This window comes from Myotis myotis, unplaced genomic scaffold, assembly GCF_014108235.1.
Source record: "Myotis myotis isolate mMyoMyo1 unplaced genomic scaffold, mMyoMyo1.p scaffold_m19_p_2, whole genome shotgun sequence".
In the NCBI taxonomy this organism is placed as follows: Eukaryota; Metazoa; Chordata; class Mammalia; order Chiroptera; family Vespertilionidae; genus Myotis; species Myotis myotis.
The window spans coordinates 166,250,465-166,271,538 of NW_023416324.1; the positions used below are offsets into that span (position 1 = coordinate 166,250,465).

A 21,074-nucleotide genomic window follows, 5' to 3' on the forward strand; every position below is an offset into this window, starting at 1 on the left:
AAAGACTCACCAAACAAATGGCTTAGATGGAGACCTTCAATTTACAAGTTAAATGCCTTGCGACAGAAGCACTGTATAAACAATGTTAACAATAGATTGGAATCAGAAGTACTTTTTGGGAGGAAGTCTAAGCAAAGAGGCAAAGAATCAAAGAAAAAAGAGAAAGACATCTCTGACAGTACCTGGCCTAACTAAAAACCGTGACCACATTCCAGCTCAAGCTCAAGAACAGAATTTCCATTACTTCTCTCCCTCTTTTCATAGTCCCTATTACCAACTGGAAATAATTAAGAGCCCAAGGGAAGCTTTTATTTTCTTTGAGTTGGCTTTATTTATGAAATGGTCAAAGCATTTATTTTTGTTTAAAAACATTCAACACCTTTGTCCAAATCTGGTACAACTTTACAGAGACTTCTGAATTAGGAAGGGCTTTTCTCATTTTCTCTGGAGAAGACCAAAACACATAAATATTCTCAAAATAAGAATATATGCCAGCTAGTATTCTAAGTACTGTAACAGCATTAACTTGCTTACTCTTCAAAGCAACTTCACAAAATAGCTATCAGCAACCCCATTTTACATATGAGAAACGGGGTACGTAGGTTATGTAACTAGACCCAAGCACACAGCAAAGAAGTGAGGGAGGCAGGGTTTAAGTCTAGGAGTTTAGGTTCAGAATCCAGGCTCTCAGACACTACACCATGGTACTGGCAAATGTATCGAGTTAAAAACCAATACTCATGAATATTAGAAACATAACTTGAAAGAGTACTTTTTTGCAAATACCTTTGTCAACACAGCACAATTTTATCTTTGAGGAAGTGGTGTGAGTAAGTGTAGTTAGGCATTAATTCCACTCCCATGTACACCTAATCTAAGAAATTAAACAGTTTCACAAAAGAGACTGAGGAAAATAACTTAATCCAAAATTTTTTTTTAAAGATCACCATGACTTACTGACAATCACAACTATCAAATATACTTTTGTTCACCTACCTGTTGTTAGAAGGGGGACAGTGGCTGACAATAGGGAGAAATTACTCTGGACACTGGCAGACTTTCAAAGAACCTCATTACCAGAAATAAAGGTAACCAAGGTATCCAATCAAAAAGAGCTAGTTAAGTGGGTTATGGTGCATCAGTTCTGGGTAACATACAAATTAAAAATGATGTTTGAGAAGGCTGATTGGCAGTATGGAAAATGCTAATAAAATGTGTTAGGTAGCAAAAGATAAGATAGCAAAGTGTATGTTCACTATGATTATAATTTTTAAAAAGGAAGCGAAAATATTAACCATATTCACAGAACTGGTACAATTCAAAGAGAATGCTCCATAAAGACAATGACAGCTTTGTTAAAGTGAACTAGACGCAGTGGTTCTCAACCTTCCTAATGCTGCGACCCTTTAATACAGTTCCTCACGTTGTGGTGACCCCCAACCATAAAATTATTTTTGTTGTGACTTCATAACTGTAATTTTGCTACTGTTATGAATCGTAATGTAAATATCTGATATGCAGGATGTATTTTCATTGTTCGAGACCCAGAGGTTGAGAACCGCTGATAGAGGATACTTTTCTTTTCCTCATAAATTTTTCTTTGTTATTCTATTATTTTTATCATTAAAATAAAATTACTACACATTCAACTCAAGAATTAGGAAACTATCTCAACACTAGTAGTTCTTTGTCCTATAGATATGACAAAAAAAATTTGACAATACAAACCTATATCGATATAATCATCAATTTCCCAAACAATGTCAGGCACAATCCATTTATAGTCACTAAGGTCTGGTATCATATCTTTCCACTGATCAAAAGTCTAAAAGATAAGAAAGAATGCCAATCAAATGCTCTGCATGCTGTATAAAAATATAAGAAAAACTATTTTAATGAAAACATGCTAATCTACTAAGAGTGATACATTATGTTCAAAAGTTCTAGCAATGAAGTGGCCTCAATTCATTCTAAAAACAAATTAGCAGGCAAGCATAGAAAAACTATTTTAATGAAAACATGCTAATCTACTAAGAGTGATACATTATGTTCAAAAGTTCTAGCAACGAAGTGGCCTCAACTCTTCTAAAAACAAATTAGCAGGCAAGCATATAACAATGTAAATGTTCCTTTTCTTTCTGCACTAAAGAAAAATGTAAAAATCCAAAATATATTCTCGTTCAAACAGGTTTTATGATGTGGCTTTAAACAACACTGTGGAATAGAAGGAAGACAGACCAGGGGGTCAGGACATGTTGTCTCTGGTACCAGCCAAGAAGTGGCTGCATGAATATACCACTAAGTTTCCTATCTGTGCCACTAAATGGCAAAGCTGAAAATCAAACCAGTGTTCTCACTCCCAGCACAGTGTTTCTTCTACTAAGCTTTTTTTTTTTTTAAATCCTCACCCAAGGATATGCGGTTTTTTAAAAATTGATTTGAGAGAGAGAGAGAAACATTGATATAAGAGAGAAACATCCATTGGCTGCTTCCCATACACACCCTGACCTGGGATCTAACCAGCAACCTAGGTATGTGCCCTGAGAGACAATCGAACCCGCAACACTTCCTTCGGTGCACTATGTTCCAACCAACTGAACCACACCAGCCAGAGCTCCACTGGGCCATTTTTACCTCCAATACTTGTAACTAAAATTTGGGAGGCATTTTCCTATTGCTACACACTGGGTGGCAATAGGAAAATGCCTATTGAAATAATCCAGCATAATCCTGGCGGTGTGACGGTTGGAGCATCCTCCTGTGCACCGGAAGGTCATGGGATTGATTCTGAGTCAGGCACATACCTGGGTTGCAGTTTGATCCTGGTCAGGGCTTGTGCAGGAGGCAGTCAATAGTCAACGGTTATATCTTTCTCTCTCTCTCTCTCTCTCTCTTTCTCTTCCTCCATCTCTAAGATTAATCAAGCAATAAAAATCTGGCATATAGTAGAGACACAATAAATATTTAAACATCCAATAATATTTTCTTGGTCTAAAGAAAAATTACTTATGCTATAAAACCTTAAAATAATCATGCTGAGTAATTGGAAAAGCACTAGGAAAGTTAAACTCACCTTTTTGGCTGTATAACCACCCCCAACAGCAGATCCCAGTACGAGATATCGAAGTTTTAAGAGTCTTGCAGCTAATCTTGCTGGCCAAAAATTTCTGCGGGGCTGGTAGCCATATTTAATGGGAGAAAGTTTCAATTTACGTAAAGGATGGTTAGATAGAGAGGAAAACTGATGAAATGATGTCCTGAATTGGGTTCTTTGAAGCTTTGAAGTAGGATGATGTGAATGGTAAATACTTCGTGAAATCAGATGCACTTTTTGCAGTGGCAGGCTTCCTTTTATTCCAGAGCTATGTCTTACTAAGGATTGGCAGACTTCACTGAAAGAAAAATGGGCATGGGAGAAAGATCAGACAGGGTAACAATGCAAAGGGAATGAGATAAAAAGAACAATATACAAAAGGGAAAACACACATGCGTACGCAAGCACATGTGGCCAAACACCATGTGAGGAAACTATGAGACGATGGCTGTCTATAAACCAGGAAGCAGGCCCCCACCAGATACCAGACTTGCTACAGCACGATCTTCCCAGCTTCCAGAACTATGAGAAATAAATATCTGTGCTTAAGCCACCCAGTGTACGGCAACTTCTTATAGCAGCCCGAAATCACAAAGATACAAGATCAGAAGGTAAATAAGTAAATGTTAGATCAGAAGTGGAGAGAAAGGATGATCATATTTTATTGATTTTTTTTAATTGATTTTTTACAGAGAGGAAGGGAGAGGGATAGAGAGAGTAAGAAACATCGATGAGAGAAAAACATCAATCAGCTGCCTCCTGCACGCCCCCCACTGGGGATGTGCCTGCAACCAAGGTACATGCCCTTGACCGGAATCGAACCTGGAACCCTTGAGTCCACAGGCCGACTCTCTATCTACTGAGCCAAACCGGTCAGGGCGCATGATGATCATATTTTAGTTGCCCAGATATAAGAAAGAAGAAATTAAAGTGAGGTAGCAGCAGTGAGAACGGAAAGGGAAAGGTAGATACCAGAAGGATAGACTGGATATAAGAGAAGAGGAAAGAAGAGTAATAACCATGAGGTTTTACCTGAGCAACAGATATAAAAAAACTCAAGAAGTGAATCAACTGTGGGAATAGTTCATGGTTCCATAATATTTAGCTCAAATTTCTTTCAACTCTACTCCTACATCCACTTTTCTTTTGAATTGGATAAAACTTTGGTTCCAATCAGAGCTTCATTGCTTACTAGTTGGACAATCAAAGGCAAATTATGAATTTACCCAAGCCTGTTTTTCAATCCATTTAAATGAAATAATAGCTATATCAGAGAGCTGCAGTCAATAATCACTAATTCAAGTATCTTATTCTCAGGCCACAATTCCCTTTCACTACAACCAGCTTTGACCTTATGGAACAACCGAATCACTGATACTTCTATCAGTTCTTACCTACTAGTTTCCATCTTATCTATTTACCGACTTACCCATCTTAAATCCCCTAAATTCATAGTTTCAATACATCTTGTGCAAATACTCCAGACTCCCTTGCCACCTGACTTTTTGTTTTACTTAACTGGCAAAATATAAATCCTGAATGATCCTTGTTATAGCCTTTCTACCTGTCTGACCAGGGAATGAAGCACTACTGAAGAATATCCCACCTACTGGACAGACATGTCACCTAGGCTCTCAAGATTGTCGGACAGTCTTATTTCATTTCTCTTGTCAACATATTCTTCTACTCTGTGCTAGAACTATTTCAGACATTTTCCACTCTCCTCTAGCCTCCCACATCTCCCCATACTTCCTCCAACTCTCTGTAGATGACTTGCCCCTTACTGCACTGAGAAAATGGAAGTCATCAGAAGGAAACATGCTATCCACCTTCCGCAACTACATCTATATCCTCTAGCTCCCCTGCTCCCTACAGCCCCTGTTAGATTACAGCAAGCACTCCTCCTCCTAGAGCAGTGGTTCTCAACCTTCCTAATGCTGCGACCCTTTAATACAGTTCCTCATGTTGTGGTGACCCTCAATTTCACTGTTACAAACTGAACATAATTAAAGCACAGTGATTAATCACAAAAACAATATGTAATTATATATGTGTTTTCCGATGGTCTTAGGCGACCCCTGTGAAAGGGTCGTTCGACCTCCAAAGGGGTCGCGACCCACAGGTTGAGAACCGCTGCCCTAGAGAATCCCTATTTCAAACTTTCTTTCTCCTGCCTTTTAAGGATCAAAAGTCAAGTCTCTCTTGCCTTAAAGGAGTGGGGGAAAGGACCCCATTCCATTTCATTTCTCTAGCTACTCATTAAAGTCAAATCAACCTGATTTTCATTTGTATCATTTCAGTGAAATGGCACTTACAGAGTGTGCCAAAAGCTTTCCACTGGACATTTGGTTTTTTCAATTCTCATTTTAATTCTCTCTACAATATTTGACAACGTTGACACCTCCTCACTGTTGGAATCTCTCTTCCTTGGCAGTCTGTAGTTTTACTCTTACCTCACTGGTCATTATTTTTCACTTGCCTTCTCCCCAACTACCATACCTTTTAAATATTAGTTTATTAAGGCCAAGATCTAAACCCACTTCTCTTCTTACTGTATATATTCTTCCTAGGCAATCTTCTCCACATCTATTTCCTTAATTACCATCTACATACTCATGTTCTTCAAATTTGTGCCTAATACTAATAATTAAGGTCCAGATCCTGCTGTCCAACTGCCTACTCAACATTTCGATTTAGATACAAAAAATACCTCAAATTCAAGATGTCCAAAACCTTGCTATCTTTCCCCCTCCTCGCACCCCCACTAAACCCTCATCTTCTCCCAGTACTCCTTATCACAGAAAATGGCATAAGCAGCACCTATCCAGTTACATAAGCCACAAACCTGGGGATCATACTTAATCCTCCCTCACCCTCAAGTTCTGTTAATTCTACTTCAATATAGATCTCAAATCTCCCCCTTCTCCCCTCTCCACTACTATCATTCCTTACATGAGTGACTACAATTGTCTGTACCAAGGTGTTCTCTTCTCCAGAACACTCTTCTGAAATATAAATCTGATCACTGTCACTCACCTGCATAAATCTTTTAAATGCCTCCCCCTGCATTAAGAATAAAATCCAAACTCCTAGTCTATCAAAGCTTCCATGGTCTGGTGCCCATCTCTCTCCCTCTCACCTCCAGACAGGTTTTCATCTAGTGCCATACTCCTCAATAGTGCCATACTCCTTCCACACCAGGGCCTTAATTTCTGCTGTTCTTGGACAAACTCTTCTACTTAACTCCTGTTACTTCTATTAGAACTGGTTTCACCTCAAGCATTCCCCCTTTCCCTGAACTTCATTCCTATTCAAGTTGCCCTCCTACAGTTCTTGGCTCCCTGTATTTTTCTTCAGTGCTTATAAAATTTATATTATATAATTATTGAATTAATATTTGTCTCTACCATTAAACTGCAATCTCCATAAGGTCTGTTTTGCTTACCATTGTATTTCTAAGCCTAGCCCAATGCCTCACAAATAGTAGACACTCAATACATTTGCTTAATGAATATGTTACTGGGGTAATTAAGTAGCAAAATTTTTTAAAAGGTGAAAGAACCTAGCAAAGACCATAGAAAAGGTGCTCAATAAATGTCAATTCAACATTAATTGCACTAACCTCCATGAATGCATGAATAGCTCTTTAACCTAAAAAATTATTTGCAGTTTTTAGAAAAGAGTTAGTCCAAATATATAACCAAAACAGATGAACCGCAGGACTGAGTAGTCATATCCCTAAGATGTTTTTTATTTTACAGTAAGTCCTCAATGTCATTGATAGGTTCTGGTTCTGCAACCTGAAGCCAAATGATACATAATAAAACCAGTTTTTACCATAGACTAAACAAGAATTAAGTTCCTACGACATCTCATCAATGTTATAATGAAACAACACTGTTCAATGACTTTATTCAAGAGCTTGCTGTACTTTCTCTATCCTTTATTTCCAAACCCCTAAAATTCCTACTTCCCAATGGTGGCCGAAATATGTATGGGTGGGGGCAAAGATAGAGTGTATGGTAGTCCAAGTCAGGAACTACATGTAAAATGTTCTTCAATTAGTCCCCTGGAAGAGATAGTTGATGCAAAGCAAAATCCTCGTACTTGAAAAGGCATCCTCAAAGATAACTTCTAGAGCTTCTAATTCATAAGGATGATCTAAAAGATCAATGCGCACACAAGACTTTTTCATCCTTTTGAAATAAGGGTAAGAGAATGAAAACAGGAGAAAGAAATTGAGATTTACTGAAGCCCCAACTGGGGAAAGGTGGTTTGGGTCATCCTCCACCCTATTCCAATACAGCTGAGTATTAACAGCAACACTTTTCTCTACACTAAGCAATCTGGCAAGGAAGAGCTAAGACTCACGAAAGTATGTGTGTGTGTCTTGGGGGGCGGAGGGGTGTGTGGAGAGTATTAGTGGAGGGAGGGGGTTTTCCCAGAGTGTGCCCCAACAATACTGGTATTTGTAACAACAACAGATAGCCTGCCCACTCCCTAAAAACTCTAAAATGAAGCCTGCTCACTGACATATCGCATACCTAAAACAGTTTGCTAAATCAGCCTTTTCATTCAGATGTAACCCACACAGGCATCTATATACATCATTAGTCCTTCATGTTTAAATATGATTAGAAAACTAGGCTCTTATAGAAAATCAGCAACTCTTAAAATGAGGACCAAGATAAACAACACTGTTAATCTTAGAAAAAGTGAAGATACAAAATTGTAATAATAGCCCTAACTGGTTTGGCTCAGTGGATGGAGCGTCGGCCTGCAGACTGAAGGGTCCCAGGTTTGATTCCGGTCAAGGGCATGTACCTTGGTTGCATGTACCTTGGTTGCGGGCACATCCCCAGTGGGGGGTGTGCAGGAGGCAGCTGATCAATGTTTCTCTCTCATTGATGTTTCTAGCTCTCTATCCCTATCCCTTCCTCTCTGTGAAAAATCAATAAAATATATTTAAAAAACAAAAACAAAAAAACCTTTAAAAAATTTGTAATAATATTCTCAGGGGGCTTCCTAAAGATACTGCAGACATAAAATAGAAGCAGGTTGTATTAAAAATAGCAACTGGAGAACAATACAAAAGTTACAGAATTACACATCTTTTAAGAGTTTAATAAATGTTAAAAAGGAGTTCATGAAAATTAAAGCTGTAAAGGCCAATATAAAATAAAGAATGGCAACACCAGACAATGATTTAAGGAAATTATCCAGAACTTAGAATATAAAGAAATGAGTAGAAACCATAAGAGAAAAGTTAAGTGATTCAGGGGAGTGGTATCCAAAATGGGGCGTGTGTGGAATGCACCCGGAATTTGCAAAATGATCTATGGGATTCAGGAAGAAAGTACCAAAGCTTCTAGATACAGGTTGTTTTGTTTTGTTTGTATCTTGTCCTTCAAGACTATATTAGGGTCAATTTATAATGTAAATAATTAATTAGTACAGAGGTATATTTATAATTTTTTTAAAAGTGTGCATATACACAGATTTTGGTACATGCATATTTCTCCAACAGACGATAGATACAGATCATGTTTTGGAAATCATGAGTAATTTCCATATAATACATGTCTAAAAAGAAAAACAATATTCACATAATAGATATCTAAGAAGAAAAGAAAAAAACACACACTCTTTTCCCAACCTAGCATAGACTTTTAAAACAAAGCAAATACTCAAATGTTTATGAGTGAATGAGTAACTAATTGAATGGATAAATGGATGGGCTGAAAAAAACCCAGGAAAAAAATAAAGAAATAAAAGAAGAAATATTTCCCAGAACTGAAGAAAGAATCTTTTTAACAGAAAGGCCTACTGAGTGTCAGACCAGATGACTGGGGGTTATGAGTGGGAGGGTAAAGAGTGGGACAGGGGTAAGATCCACACCTGGACAAAGCCTTGAGAATTTTAAGATAAGGCCAAAATCCTAAAAGCTTCCTTCCATGAAGGGAAAAACAGGATACCTACAAACACAAAAATGGGATTGTCCTGAGAGTTTGTATTAATAACAAAGAATGATCGGGGGGAAAAAGTAGCAATGCCTTCACAGTCCTGAAGAATTTTGAACAGACTTCCATATTCAGACAAACTAAAAATCAAACATGAACCAACATAAGGTTTCCCCCCCTGAAATCATCTGTTCTCTCTCATCTGACATCTCTTCTAATCTGTACATCATTCCCTAATATGTATTTATTTTTTTCAACAATTTTACACAAATATTTATTGCACCTAAATAAATGTTGGTCATTGATCTCCTTACATGTCCATCAGTATGTGCTTAGATATATGTTTCAAAAAATGTTTATGTTCCCATCTGTTAAAGAACAGGAAATTGAATGTACTTCTTCATAACATTCAGAGGAAGCATGTTGCATAACAAAAGACAAATTCCAGAGCTTGGGGTTTTGGCTTTTCACATCTCTACTTCTGCAGGTAGAGAAATTGTGTTATCAACATAAGATGCCATTATTGATCCAAAACTCTATGGAGTCCACAGTAACTTTAGAATTAATTTAGCCCAACAGCATGCAACTGAATAAATATCAGTTATTAATCAATTTGTTCTTAAATTCAATTTTAAAGTTTTTCCTACAGATATTGTTTCAACAAGTATGCTATTTTCTGCAGTCTTTTCTCTTTTTAAAGGAAATTAGATGTTTCCCCAGTAAATACTGAGTAGAAATAAAAAGGTTGTAAATAATTTTAGTATTGAGGACTGTGGATTTACTCAGAAATTAAAATTTAATGAAATTGGAAATAATTTATTCAACTATTCTATTTGACAAAACTATAACTATTGTATGCCATCCAGTTCTGAACTTAAACTCAAGATAAGCTTCACAAGATAAATGGATTTCATTCTTTATAAATAAATACTATGTTATCTAAACTATTTTTACACGTTCTTAAAAAATTCAAGACAAGTGTTTACAGCAGTGGTTCTCAACCTTCCTAAAGCCGCGACCCTTTAATACAGTTCCTCATGTGATGACCCCCAATTTCAATGTTACAAATTGAACATAATTAAAGCATAGTGATTAATCACAAAACAATATGTAATTATATATGTGTTTTCCGATGGTCTTAGGCGACCCCTGTGAAAGGGTCGTTCGACCCCCCAAGGGGTCGCGACCCACAGGTTGAGAACCGCTGGTTTACAGGCTGAGTTAAATCGGGAAAACCAAGTGTTTTTTTTCAGCCTTGCCTGAAGTATATTACTTTTTATCAAATGCCTGCAAGAATGAGTGAACTCTAAAGGAATCTAAGGATAAAATACAACTACACGCAAAGATAGTCATTTGAATCTCATTAAAATGCATATAGTAACCCATTCAATGAAAAGTCCTCCGTGACTTTCTACTTAGGATTAAACCAGGCCAGGGCAACAGTAACAGTGTGATTGGAAAGGCGGTGCCACATTTCCCACCTTGCATCTCCAAGACTCCTTCCCTACACTGTGAAAAAGGCTGCTATGAAGAGGGTCTCTCTCATCTCCATCTCCATCTCCGCCGCCGTCGGCGTCACTGCTGCAGACCTGACCCCCAAATCGCGTTCCCTCCGTGGTCTGGGGCAAGAGGCAGAGGCCCCAACACCCGGGGGAGAGCGCAAGGACCCGCGCGAGCAGGTGCGCCCGGCGTGGAGAGAGGAGAGTCAGGAGAGACGCGGCCAAGGTGGCGCACGGAGGGAACCAAAGACCCGGGAGGGAGAGGGCAAAACCTAGAAGCAACCGGAGACAGAGATGACGGCGAGGTCAGAAGGGTGAAAAGGGCAGGGGCAACCGAGACAGGCCAAGGCGGAAAGGCGCCCAGCGCTTCGAGGGGCACAGGAGCTGGGACAAGGACAGTGCCGGCGCTGGCAGTTCCCGTAAGCCCCGTGAGGGCTCCAGTCCCTCCGGGCCCTCAAGCACATCCCGGAATCCTCAACCGCCTGTGCTGAGCGTCATCTGCACGTCGGGTAGTATGATGGGGCAAACCCGGTTTCCAGAGGCCCTAGAAATAACGGGGCCAGGTCGCAGCCTGCACTTACCAGGCCACGGCGGCCCGGCGTAGACGCCACATCCCTCCAGCGAGGAGGTCGCACCGGCGCTGAGACGGCCACGCGGGAGCCGGGTGTCAGTCCCAGTCCGGCTCCTGCTCCAGGAATAACCCGGGAAAGGGCCCTGGGCAACAAGGACACCGTGAAGCCACCGCGGCCCTCCCAATGGCGCATGGACTTCCGCGAGAGCCCGCCCGGCACCCGTACTCGGTCCGTCAGGCAAACTACCACCCCCCACCCTTTCTGGGAGAGCAGCACAAACGGTCCGGGCAGGGTTCGCGCATGCGCTCGGAGCCCAGGCACATCTACTTTCCCGCCCCCAACCCGCTCCGCCGGCCGGGTTTCCGGGTTGGAATTCTGAGCCCTGCGGGTTGAAGGCTAGAGCTGGGGAGCGGGGAGTCGCGGTGGGGTGTTTGCGCTGGGGCGGACGATGGTGAGGGGCTGGGACTCGGGATCGATAAATTCTCACTGGTTGGTACCAATTTGAGAAAACGTAGGTATTGAGGGAGCCTGGAGAATTCTACAGAGTACACAATGAGGACAGTAAGAGACTAATAAAAACCAGCGGCTGCTCCTTCGCCACGGTCTTTCTTTCTTTCGGCGCCTTTGTTTACAAAACCTTTTCCGATCCTTAGAACCGTCTCAGGGAGGCAGGAGTCACAGACGGATCCGCAGGTCATGTCTGAAAGGGGCTCAGATCAAGTAGGCCCGTTATGGGGTTGGAATAAGCTTGTGCCGTTTGTAGAGGCATCGGAAATGATTTCGTGCAGTCAGTCTTCAGCCGGCCTCCGTCCGGTTTTTCATTTCACCCATTTGTTGAAATGGTTCGTGTCCATGTCTAACAATCCCACGCTGTCAGTGGTCACTGACCCTCAGCGTTCCGCCCCGGAATCAGCTCCCCTTCTCGGTTTCCGGGACGTTACTTTCTCCTTTTCTCCCCCTCTCCCTGGCTGGTTCCTCCTCTCCCAAACCTCTCCATGTTGGAGGGCCCAGGTCTCAGCGATCCTGGGCCCCTTCCCCTTTCTGTCTTCATTCTTTTTCTAAGGAACCTAAGAGTGTTCTGTGGCTTTAAACCACCCCCCCCCCTTTTTTTACCCTCTTCAACTCTTACATTTTAGGTTTTATGAGAAAACGGACCCATTAAAGGAATATGACCTATGAAAGGTAATGAAGGCAGTTGGTGGCATAGCCACAGTTTAAGTGCCCTGGGTCCCTGCTCCACTTCAAGGGCATCCCCCACCCGCCTCCCCCAAACACAAAGCATAAAACGGTTTCCTTTCAGATCAGAATCCTGAGTTAGTATCTATCCACTCACCACTGCACCCGGTATAGACTCAGTCATAGCAAACTTCCCAAATGCAGGACTTGGGGCATTTTCTTTATTATGTTTATTGCTGTGACTGTTTTAAAGACAGGCCCAGATAGGAACTTGCTATAATGACCTTTGCAAACTAGATCTTTCCGGGATTGTAGAGCTGCACAAACATTTCTTTGTTTCTGTTACTTGCTAATTGTTTGTGGGAGTGTGTGTGTGTGTGTGTGTGTGTGTGTGTGTCAAGAATAAGAGAAACCAAGTAATACCAACCCCTTTCATACATGGGTCATCTTTACATGATACAAAACCATTGTTTTGTGACTGTATCTCTAGGCATCTGTCCTACTGAAGCACTCCCATGTATGTGCAAAGAGGTATGCATGATGGTGTTTATTTCTTCATTTCATGAAATAGCAAAAGATTGGAATCAATAGTTAAAAGATGTCCTGAGACAAATTAAACACTTTAAGAGTTTATTTGATTAAAAAGGAATTGATTTGAGTCAGGCAATGACAAGCTGGAAGTGGTTGGGAGTGCTCCACCAACAGGAGCTGGTGGAGCACTTCTCTAATGACAAGGAAGTAAAGCAAGAAAATTTTTGATGGGCTGCAGCTTAAGTGGTTGCCTTCTTTGGGAAAGCCTAGTTGGCTGTTCGTGATTGGTTGTCTCAGGTTTTGATGTATTAACCTTAAAGCATTTACAAGCTCAGGTTTTGGGATGCTTTGTAGACTGACAGGGCATTAAAACAATCTGTCTAATGGCCCCTTAGTTTAATTAACAACACAAATGTCCACAGCTAAGAGCTAGTTATAAATTATTGTTAATGTAAAAAAACCTGTAAAGAATTGAAACCTGTAAAGAATTTTGTGAGTTTATTTGAGCCAAACTGTCAACATATGCCAGGAAGTAGAACCTCAACGAATTGAGATAATGGTCCGGGGAATGGCGGGTTACATCTGTATTTATACATTGCAATCAAAGGAAGAGATGTAGGTGGGTTACATGAAATCCATTGGTGATAGACTAGAGAGGTGGGAGAAAGCAAAGAGGCGGGGGTGGGGGGGGGGACCCCGGGATTGGATAAAAAGTAAAATGGTGGACACATACTTAGGTGGGTGCAGGAACAATTAACATGATAATGAAGGAATTTGTGGTATCTGTCCTGGAGCCCAGCACATTAGGTTGTACCCCAAGGGGTCCAGAAAAAGGGAAGTTACAAGTTACCCAGACACTTCAAGGGTATGTTATCATAGATGCGAAAAGACAGATAGGCTCAGTTAAGGTAAAGGTTGACCTTGTCAGTGAAGATACCGGCCTAGGACGTAACTGCCTACCATAACTGCTTTTAAAGTTTAATTTCAGACCATCCTTTGTGGTTGCTTTAGGTCTCTGAGTTTGCAAGACTGCCATGCAGGCCTCCCCTGAGCTTGTCAGGTCAGCATGTGGCCCCTTTCGTCTACATCAGTGGTCGGCAAACTGCGGCTCGCGAGCCACATGAGGCTCTTTGGCCCCTTGAGTGTGGCTCTTCCTAAGCCTTAGGAATACCCTAATTAAGTTAATAACAGTGTACCTACCTATATAGTTTAAGTTTTAAAAATTTGGCTCTCAAAAGAAATTTTGGTCGTTGTACTGTTGATATTTGGCTCTGTTGACCAATGAGTTTGCTGACCACTGGCCTACATTATATTCACACTAGCCAAGGAAGCCTGTGAGGTAAGACCTCTTTGTCCTGATGAGGAACAATGTTTAATATATAGTATCACATGAGGGAAAAAGGGTAGAATATTAGTAATCAAACTGCCACCATTGGTCCAAATTCACCCTGCAGACCTGTTTTATTTGGCTTGTGTTGTCCTTTTCAGTATTTTAAAAATAATATTGGGTTTCTTGCCAACATTTAAAAAATAAGGAATTTCATGTTTTAAAAAAATATGTTTTTTCTTAAAGTATCAGGTCTGACAACATCAAGCTTACATGCAATAATAATAATAATAATCAGATGAAACAAGGAGCCAGGTAGTAGTTCTTGCATGTCCTCAGACATGCATGTCCTGTCCAGGAGTTCACATTCCTTCCTCAAGTCTTCCTGAAATGGAAGAGTTCATCAATTGCCATGTATCATGAAGCTTGGGCTTTTATTTTCTTTAGTAAAATCAGAGGAAAGGGAACCTCTATTTATTTTATATCAAAAGTGAAAAAAAATGAAAAACTGAGAGGGTCAGGTGTTTCCAAAACAAGAAAAAAGAGCATTTTTTATTCAGAACTAAAGAACAAAATTATGCAAATAAGTTATGTGGTGCTGAAAGAATACAAGTTAAGATGGTATTACACAACAAACACATGGACATTATTCATCTTACATGCCTGAATCAGGAAAGTAGTTTGAATTGATGCACCCTAGTGAAGTGCAGAGTAATATGGAGATTTATAACAAGAAAGGTGTATTTGGTCTTAGTCCTGTCTCCCGGCTCACCGCTCCCCAAACCCTTGGTATTTCATAAGTGACCAGAGCAATAGGGACTTCTGTTATAACATTGGTTTTTGTCCTCCTGACATATCTTCAAAGTGACAAATGTGAAAGAAGTGTCTTGTTATTCATAATTTCAACATCTGAGTGTATATTAATGAGCCAACTTTTGGAAAGCCATTAATGATGGGGGCTAGTTACCAGGGCAACCAATCACCAGATTAAAGGATTGAATCAACCCCACCCTCACCTCTGAGGAGGTTGAATAAATCATCAGTGGCCAACTTTTATTTTAATTTTTAAAAATATATTTTAATTGATTTCAGAGAAGAAGGGAGAGGGAGAAAGAGATAGAAACATCAATGATAACACAGAATCATTGATCAGTTGCCTCCTGCACACCTCACACTGGGGATCAAGCCTGCAACCCAGGCAGATTCCCTGACCAGGAATCAAACCATGACCTCCTGGTTCATAGGTCGATGCTCAACCACCGAGCCACGCCAGCCGGGCAAGTGGCCAATTTTTAAATCAATTATGCCTAAGTAATAAATCCTTCATAAAAACCCAAAGGACGCAATTCACTGAACTACCAGGTTGGTGAACAGGAATGCATCCATGTGCTGATAGGATTGTGCACCCGCACTCAGGGGATAGAAGCTCCCATGTTTGGTACCCTTCTGGAACTCACCCAAGTTTGTCTTCATCTAGCCATTCATTCATATCATTTAATATCCTTTGTAATAAACTGGTAATCTAGTGAATACACTGTTTTCCTGAGTTCTGTGAGTTACTCCAATAAATTAATCAAACCTGAGGAGGGGGTCATGGGAACCTCTGATTAATAGACAGCCATTCAAAAATACAGGAATGCCTGGACTTGTGACTGAAGCCTCAAGTGAGAGAAGGAGACCGGTCTTGTTGAACCGAGCCCTTAACCTGTGGGATCTGAGGCTAGCCCCACACAGACAGTGTTGAATTGTAGGACACACAACTGGTACCTGGAGAATCTGAGAGTTGCTTGGTGTGAGGGAATCTATCCCCCAGCCCACTCCCAACACATTTGGTGAGCAGAAGAGTCAGAATTAAGCAGAGTATTCAGAGAGTATTGAAAGTAGACACACAGGAGGAATGATTTTCTTCGATAAGTAGGCAAGAACTCGAAGATGGTGGGTCATGAGTGGAGGGAAGACTTACTTGTATTGTAAACCCTGTAGTGTACACTCTGAATTTGTTAACATGGTTTTTATTTACTTCAAGAAATGGATGTTAAAAATATTTTTTCTGGCCCAGGAGTCATGAAGTAATTTTACTATTTTTAACTAAATTCGCAGGTTCAGCTAGGAATTGAGCAGTCTACTAGTTAAAACTCTTAGCATATTACTTTTACTTGCAAAGAGACACTTTTCAGAGTTTTCAATAAAGCAGGTATCTTCAGAAAGGAAGATAGCGGGAGATGTTGGTGGAAACTTCAATATATGCATTTGTTTTTAAGTTTTTTTTTTTTTAAATATGTTTTTATTGATTTCAGAATGGACGGGAGAGGGAGAGAGAGGTAGAAGTATCCATGATGCGAGAGAATCACAGATCGGCTGCCTCCTGCACACCCCATACTGGAAAGGGAGCCCGAAACCCAGGCATGTGCCCCACCCGGGAATCGAACCCTGACCTCCTGCTTCACAGGTCGATGCTCAACCACTGAGCCACACCGGCCGGGCTGTTTTTAAATTTTATATTTAAATTTTTACAATCGAAGTTTTTGCAAAGTTCTTCCTGGGAGGTGCCCAAGTCCCTTGACACATCACCCTTCCTCTGCGGTTTCCTGGGAGGGGAAACTAGCTAAGTCATACATATTTGCACAATCATTATCACATTCTCCCCACCACTCAGAAAAGCATGACACTGTCCTCACCAACAAACATTTATAAATCATTTCCTATGAATTATGCTCTGGGAATATATATATATATATATATATATATATATATATATATATATATTACCCATTTCCTGCTCTCACATATCTATAGTCTGGTTTGGGGAGACAGATATATACATACTGAGGACCAAGTAAGGAGTAGCAGTTCTGTTACAAAATAGTACTGTAATGTGATAGAAAGAAGCTAGGAAAATTCCTGGACCAGTGGAATAGAGAAACCAAGACAAAAAAAATCAAGCAAAGCCAAATAGGTTGGGAATTTTGCTCTTATAAAAGAGACCCCACAGAGCTCCCAGCCCCTTCTGGCGTGTGAGGGTACAGAGAGAAAACGTTCATATATGAACCATGAAGCAGGCTCTCACTAATCAGAATGAGGCCGTGCTGGCACCTTGATCTTGGACTTCCCAGTCTCCAGAACTGTGAGAAATACATTTCTGCTCTTTATTAGCTACCCAGTTTATGCTATTTTGTTCTAGCAGCCTGAATACACTGACACAACTCAATTAAAAATGAACACAAAAATTCAAACAAGCATTGCACAAAGGAAGATTATATATATATATATATATATATATATATATATATATATATATATATATAACCAAAGAACACATAAGCAAAATGCCCAATGTTATTAGTCATCAGGGAAATGTATATTAAACCCACAGTGAGATACACCATATCTCCATTAAAACTGCTAAAATTCAAAAGACTGACAATATCAAGTTTGGTGAGGGTCTGGGGCAACCAGAACTGTCAGACACTGCTGATGTGAGAGGGGGGAATGTAAAATGGTACAAACACTGAAAAATTTTTGGCATTTCTTATAAAGTTAAGCACACACTTCCCCTTTGGTCCAGCAAGTCCACTCTTAAGGATTTATTTGAGAAATAAAAACATAGGTTTAAAAAGATTCTTCCAAAAATGCTCATAGCTGTTTTATTCACAGTAGCTCAAACCAAGTGCTCATTAACAAGAAAACAGCTACACAAATTTACACAAAGTAATACAACAAAGAGGAATGAACTACTCATACATGTAACCACATGAATGAGTCCAATAGACATGCTGAGCTCAAAAGAGGGACACATGGAGAGCAGCTGAGACTGCTTATCTCCTGCCCTCCCATGGATTCTATGAGCTGTCCACTATTACTTAATACATTCCTTCCTGCTCAGTTTCTTCAGAGTTAGTTTCTATAACTTGCAATGAGAACCTTAACTGATTCATCTTCTCATTTGATGTGTCAACCGGATGTTGATGAGAGCCATCCTGACCTGATGATTTGGATAGGGTTGATTCAAACTACATTCCACGGATTGCAGCGAGTCCAATGTGTTATCCAAGCTGTCTCCAAATTCTGCAGGAGCCTTAGGTTCTCAGACACATCTGACTCAGGTCTTTTGCTTTCTCTAAATTAGGATTTCTCAACTTTGGCACTACTGACATTTTATGCTGATCAATTCTTTACTGTGGGTGGTTGTCTCATACATTGTAGGAATTATGGCAGCATTTCTGGCCTCTGCCCACTCGATGCCAGAAACTGCCCAGTCATGACAGTCCAAAAAGTCTCTGACATTGTTAAATGCTGTCTGGGGGTCAAAATCACTCCCAGTTGGGAACCGCTGTTCTAAATTAATCTAGGGTAGGAATTGGTACCTACTGTTCTCGTTCTCAACAGAGGTGTGGCACTCAGACATTTTTCTCAATTCCCTCCAAAATAAAAAACAAAAAACACCACCAAGGGATCTATACCAATAGGAAATTTGATAGATGTTTTAGAGAAATGGGAAGGTTTTCATTATGGATATGCAGCCAAATCAAATTTGTTCAATGCCGATGTTCTTCAAAAGCCTCTCAGTCATTTCTGCAACTTGGGGTCTAGCACGTGCTGTTTCTCTTCCCTCATCTCTACTTACTTTCCTATTCTCTGCTCTATCTTACTCCCTAATTCCTACCCATTTCAATTCAAAGTGGGTTAGTTATATCTTTTTATTTCTTTGTGCCAACTCATCCCCTTAGGGCAGCCGTGGGCAAACTACGGCCCGCGGGCCGGATTCGGCCCGTTTGAAATGGATAAAACTAAAAAAAACCAAAACCAATGTAATGATGTTTACTTTGAATTTATATTAGTTCACACAAACACTCCATCCATGCTTTTGTTCGGGCCCTCCGGTCCAGTTTAAGAACCCATTGTGGCCCTCAAGTCAAAAAGTTTGCCCACCCCTGCCTTAGGGTCTTACCTTCTACTCCTAATAGGTGTATCAACGTCTCTTCCTAAATAATACTGGAACCAATTATAAAGATAATTAAAAGTTTTGTTGCAATTCTCACTACACCTCCTTCTATAGAGATGTGTTAGTATTAAGCCCCTCTCACAGGAGGAATCTGTTGTAATTATCTATAACTACTCAAAACTAGTGGCTTAAAACAGTGGTTCTCAACCTGTGGGTCACGACCCCTTTGGGGGTCTACTGACCCTTTCACAGGGTTCGCCTAAGACCATTGGAAAAACACATATATAATTACATATTGTTTTTGTGATTAATCACTATGCTTTAATTATGTTCAATTTGTAACAATGAAAATACATCCTGCATATCAGATATTTACATTATGATTCATAACAGTAGCGAAATTACAGATATGAAGTAGCAACGAAAATAATTTTATGGTTGGGGGTCACCACAACATGAGGAACTGTATTAAAGGGTCACAGCATTAGGAAAGTTGAGAACCACTGGCTTAAAACAACCAAATGGCATATCCACATGGTTAGCTTAGGGTCCTCACAGGAGGGCATTCTTAGACTAGCTCACTTTGTGTATGGTGGCTCAGGACTCCCAGAGAAAGGGTCTATGTGACAGGAAGTGAAAGCTGTGGTCTTTTAAGGTCTGAGCCTTTCATCTCACTTCTGCCACAATGGTCAAAGTAATCACAGAGCCTGTCAAATTCAAGTAGACATTTGTAGTCTTTATATTACCACAGAACCCCCTCTGGCCACATATTTTGACATTACTCCTACATACAAGTCACCCTCTTCCCCTCCCCGTATCTCCCAAAGTCTCTCCCATTACAGTATTACTCTGACTTGAGGTCTAGATTTTCGATGGATTAGAGAACTAGAAAAAGAGCTCAGAGATCATGTTAATATAGAGGCCAAGGAAAGAGGGGATTTCAAGAAAAGAGTGGTCAATAGGGTCAAAGATCAAGTAACACAGAGACTGGAGGAGAAGACACCTTTGGGTGTGGCCAACACAAGGCTTGGGTTCCCTACTCTCCCTTCTTTACAGTGGTGCTGATATACATAGTGACTCCCAGCATCACCACCCACATATATATTGTATCTGACTATATATGTAGATGTATATACAAATATACATGTGTGTGTATACACGTATACTTTTCTTTTTCTGATGATATAAAACATGTTCCTTCTAGAAATTTAGAAAATGTGAAAAATCATAAAAAAGAAAAATGCATAAATAAACACTGTAACCTTTGTTTATTGATTTCTCTATTCTTTATATAAATACTAGAGGCCTGGTGCACAAATTCGTGCACCAGTGGGGTCTCTCAGCCTGGCCTGCAGGATCAGGCTGAAACCAGCTCTCTGACATCCCCTGAGGGGTTCCAGATTGTGAGAGAGTGCAGGAATATATATATATATATATATATATATATATATATATTCCTTTTTACTCTCCTCTGACCTCTGATGGTTCATTCACCCTCAAGCCTCTTCCATGTGCACATAGGATAAGGTGACAGCAGGAATGCAAAAAGAGAGAAATAAGATAATTATCAGCACTTATGTTTTCTAAATAGACTAGAAATTTACAGAAGAGACTATTGGATTTCTGAGTCTCAAAGTCTGATTTTTGTGTACAAAAGTCAATTTTTATTTTGTAAATAATATGCTTTGTCAACATGAATGGTGTCAGAGCCAGTTGTCCTGCCATGGATTTGATAAAAATTTCACAGCTGAGGAAAGAAAGATTTGATATAATTGGGTTCGATGCTGGTATAGGTCTCAGTGATGCTCCCATATCTTGGGGAATGATAGAAGTCCCAGAGTGGTGGGGACCCTCAGCAGAGAACTGTATCTTGATTCCTGGGTCAGTGATATTGACAGAGAAGTTCTATCATGTCCTAGTAGTAGTGGAGAAGAAATGAGTAAGTGGGGCAGGTCTAGCCAGAGACCACACCC

General features: G+C 40.3%; 1 protein-coding gene across 14 annotated transcripts in view; it reads right to left on the minus strand.

Moving 5' to 3' along the window:
• The window catches only part of OPA1 (OPA1 mitochondrial dynamin like GTPase), a 94,619-nt gene extending 83,268 nt beyond the window's left edge, over positions 1 to 11,351 (minus strand). For 6 of the 14 annotated variants that reach the window (XM_036347742.1, XM_036347739.1, XM_036347741.1 and 3 more), the window contains exons 1-3: positions 11,135 to 11,350; positions 3,074 to 3,392; positions 1,729 to 1,825 (exon numbers count right to left, since the gene is read on the minus strand). In XM_036347742.1, the coding sequence (XP_036203635.1) occupies positions 1,729 to 1,825; positions 3,074 to 3,392; positions 11,135 to 11,166 (448 nt within the window). In that variant the 5' untranslated portion in view covers positions 11,167 to 11,350. Of the gene's footprint in view, positions 1 to 10; positions 72 to 1,728; positions 1,828 to 3,073; positions 3,393 to 11,134 lie in introns of those variants that run through there. The other 8 variants (XM_036347735.1, XM_036347737.1, XM_036347733.1 and 5 more) reach the window with 4 other exon arrangements.
• Between the last annotated feature and the right edge of the window lie 9,723 nt (positions 11,352 to 21,074).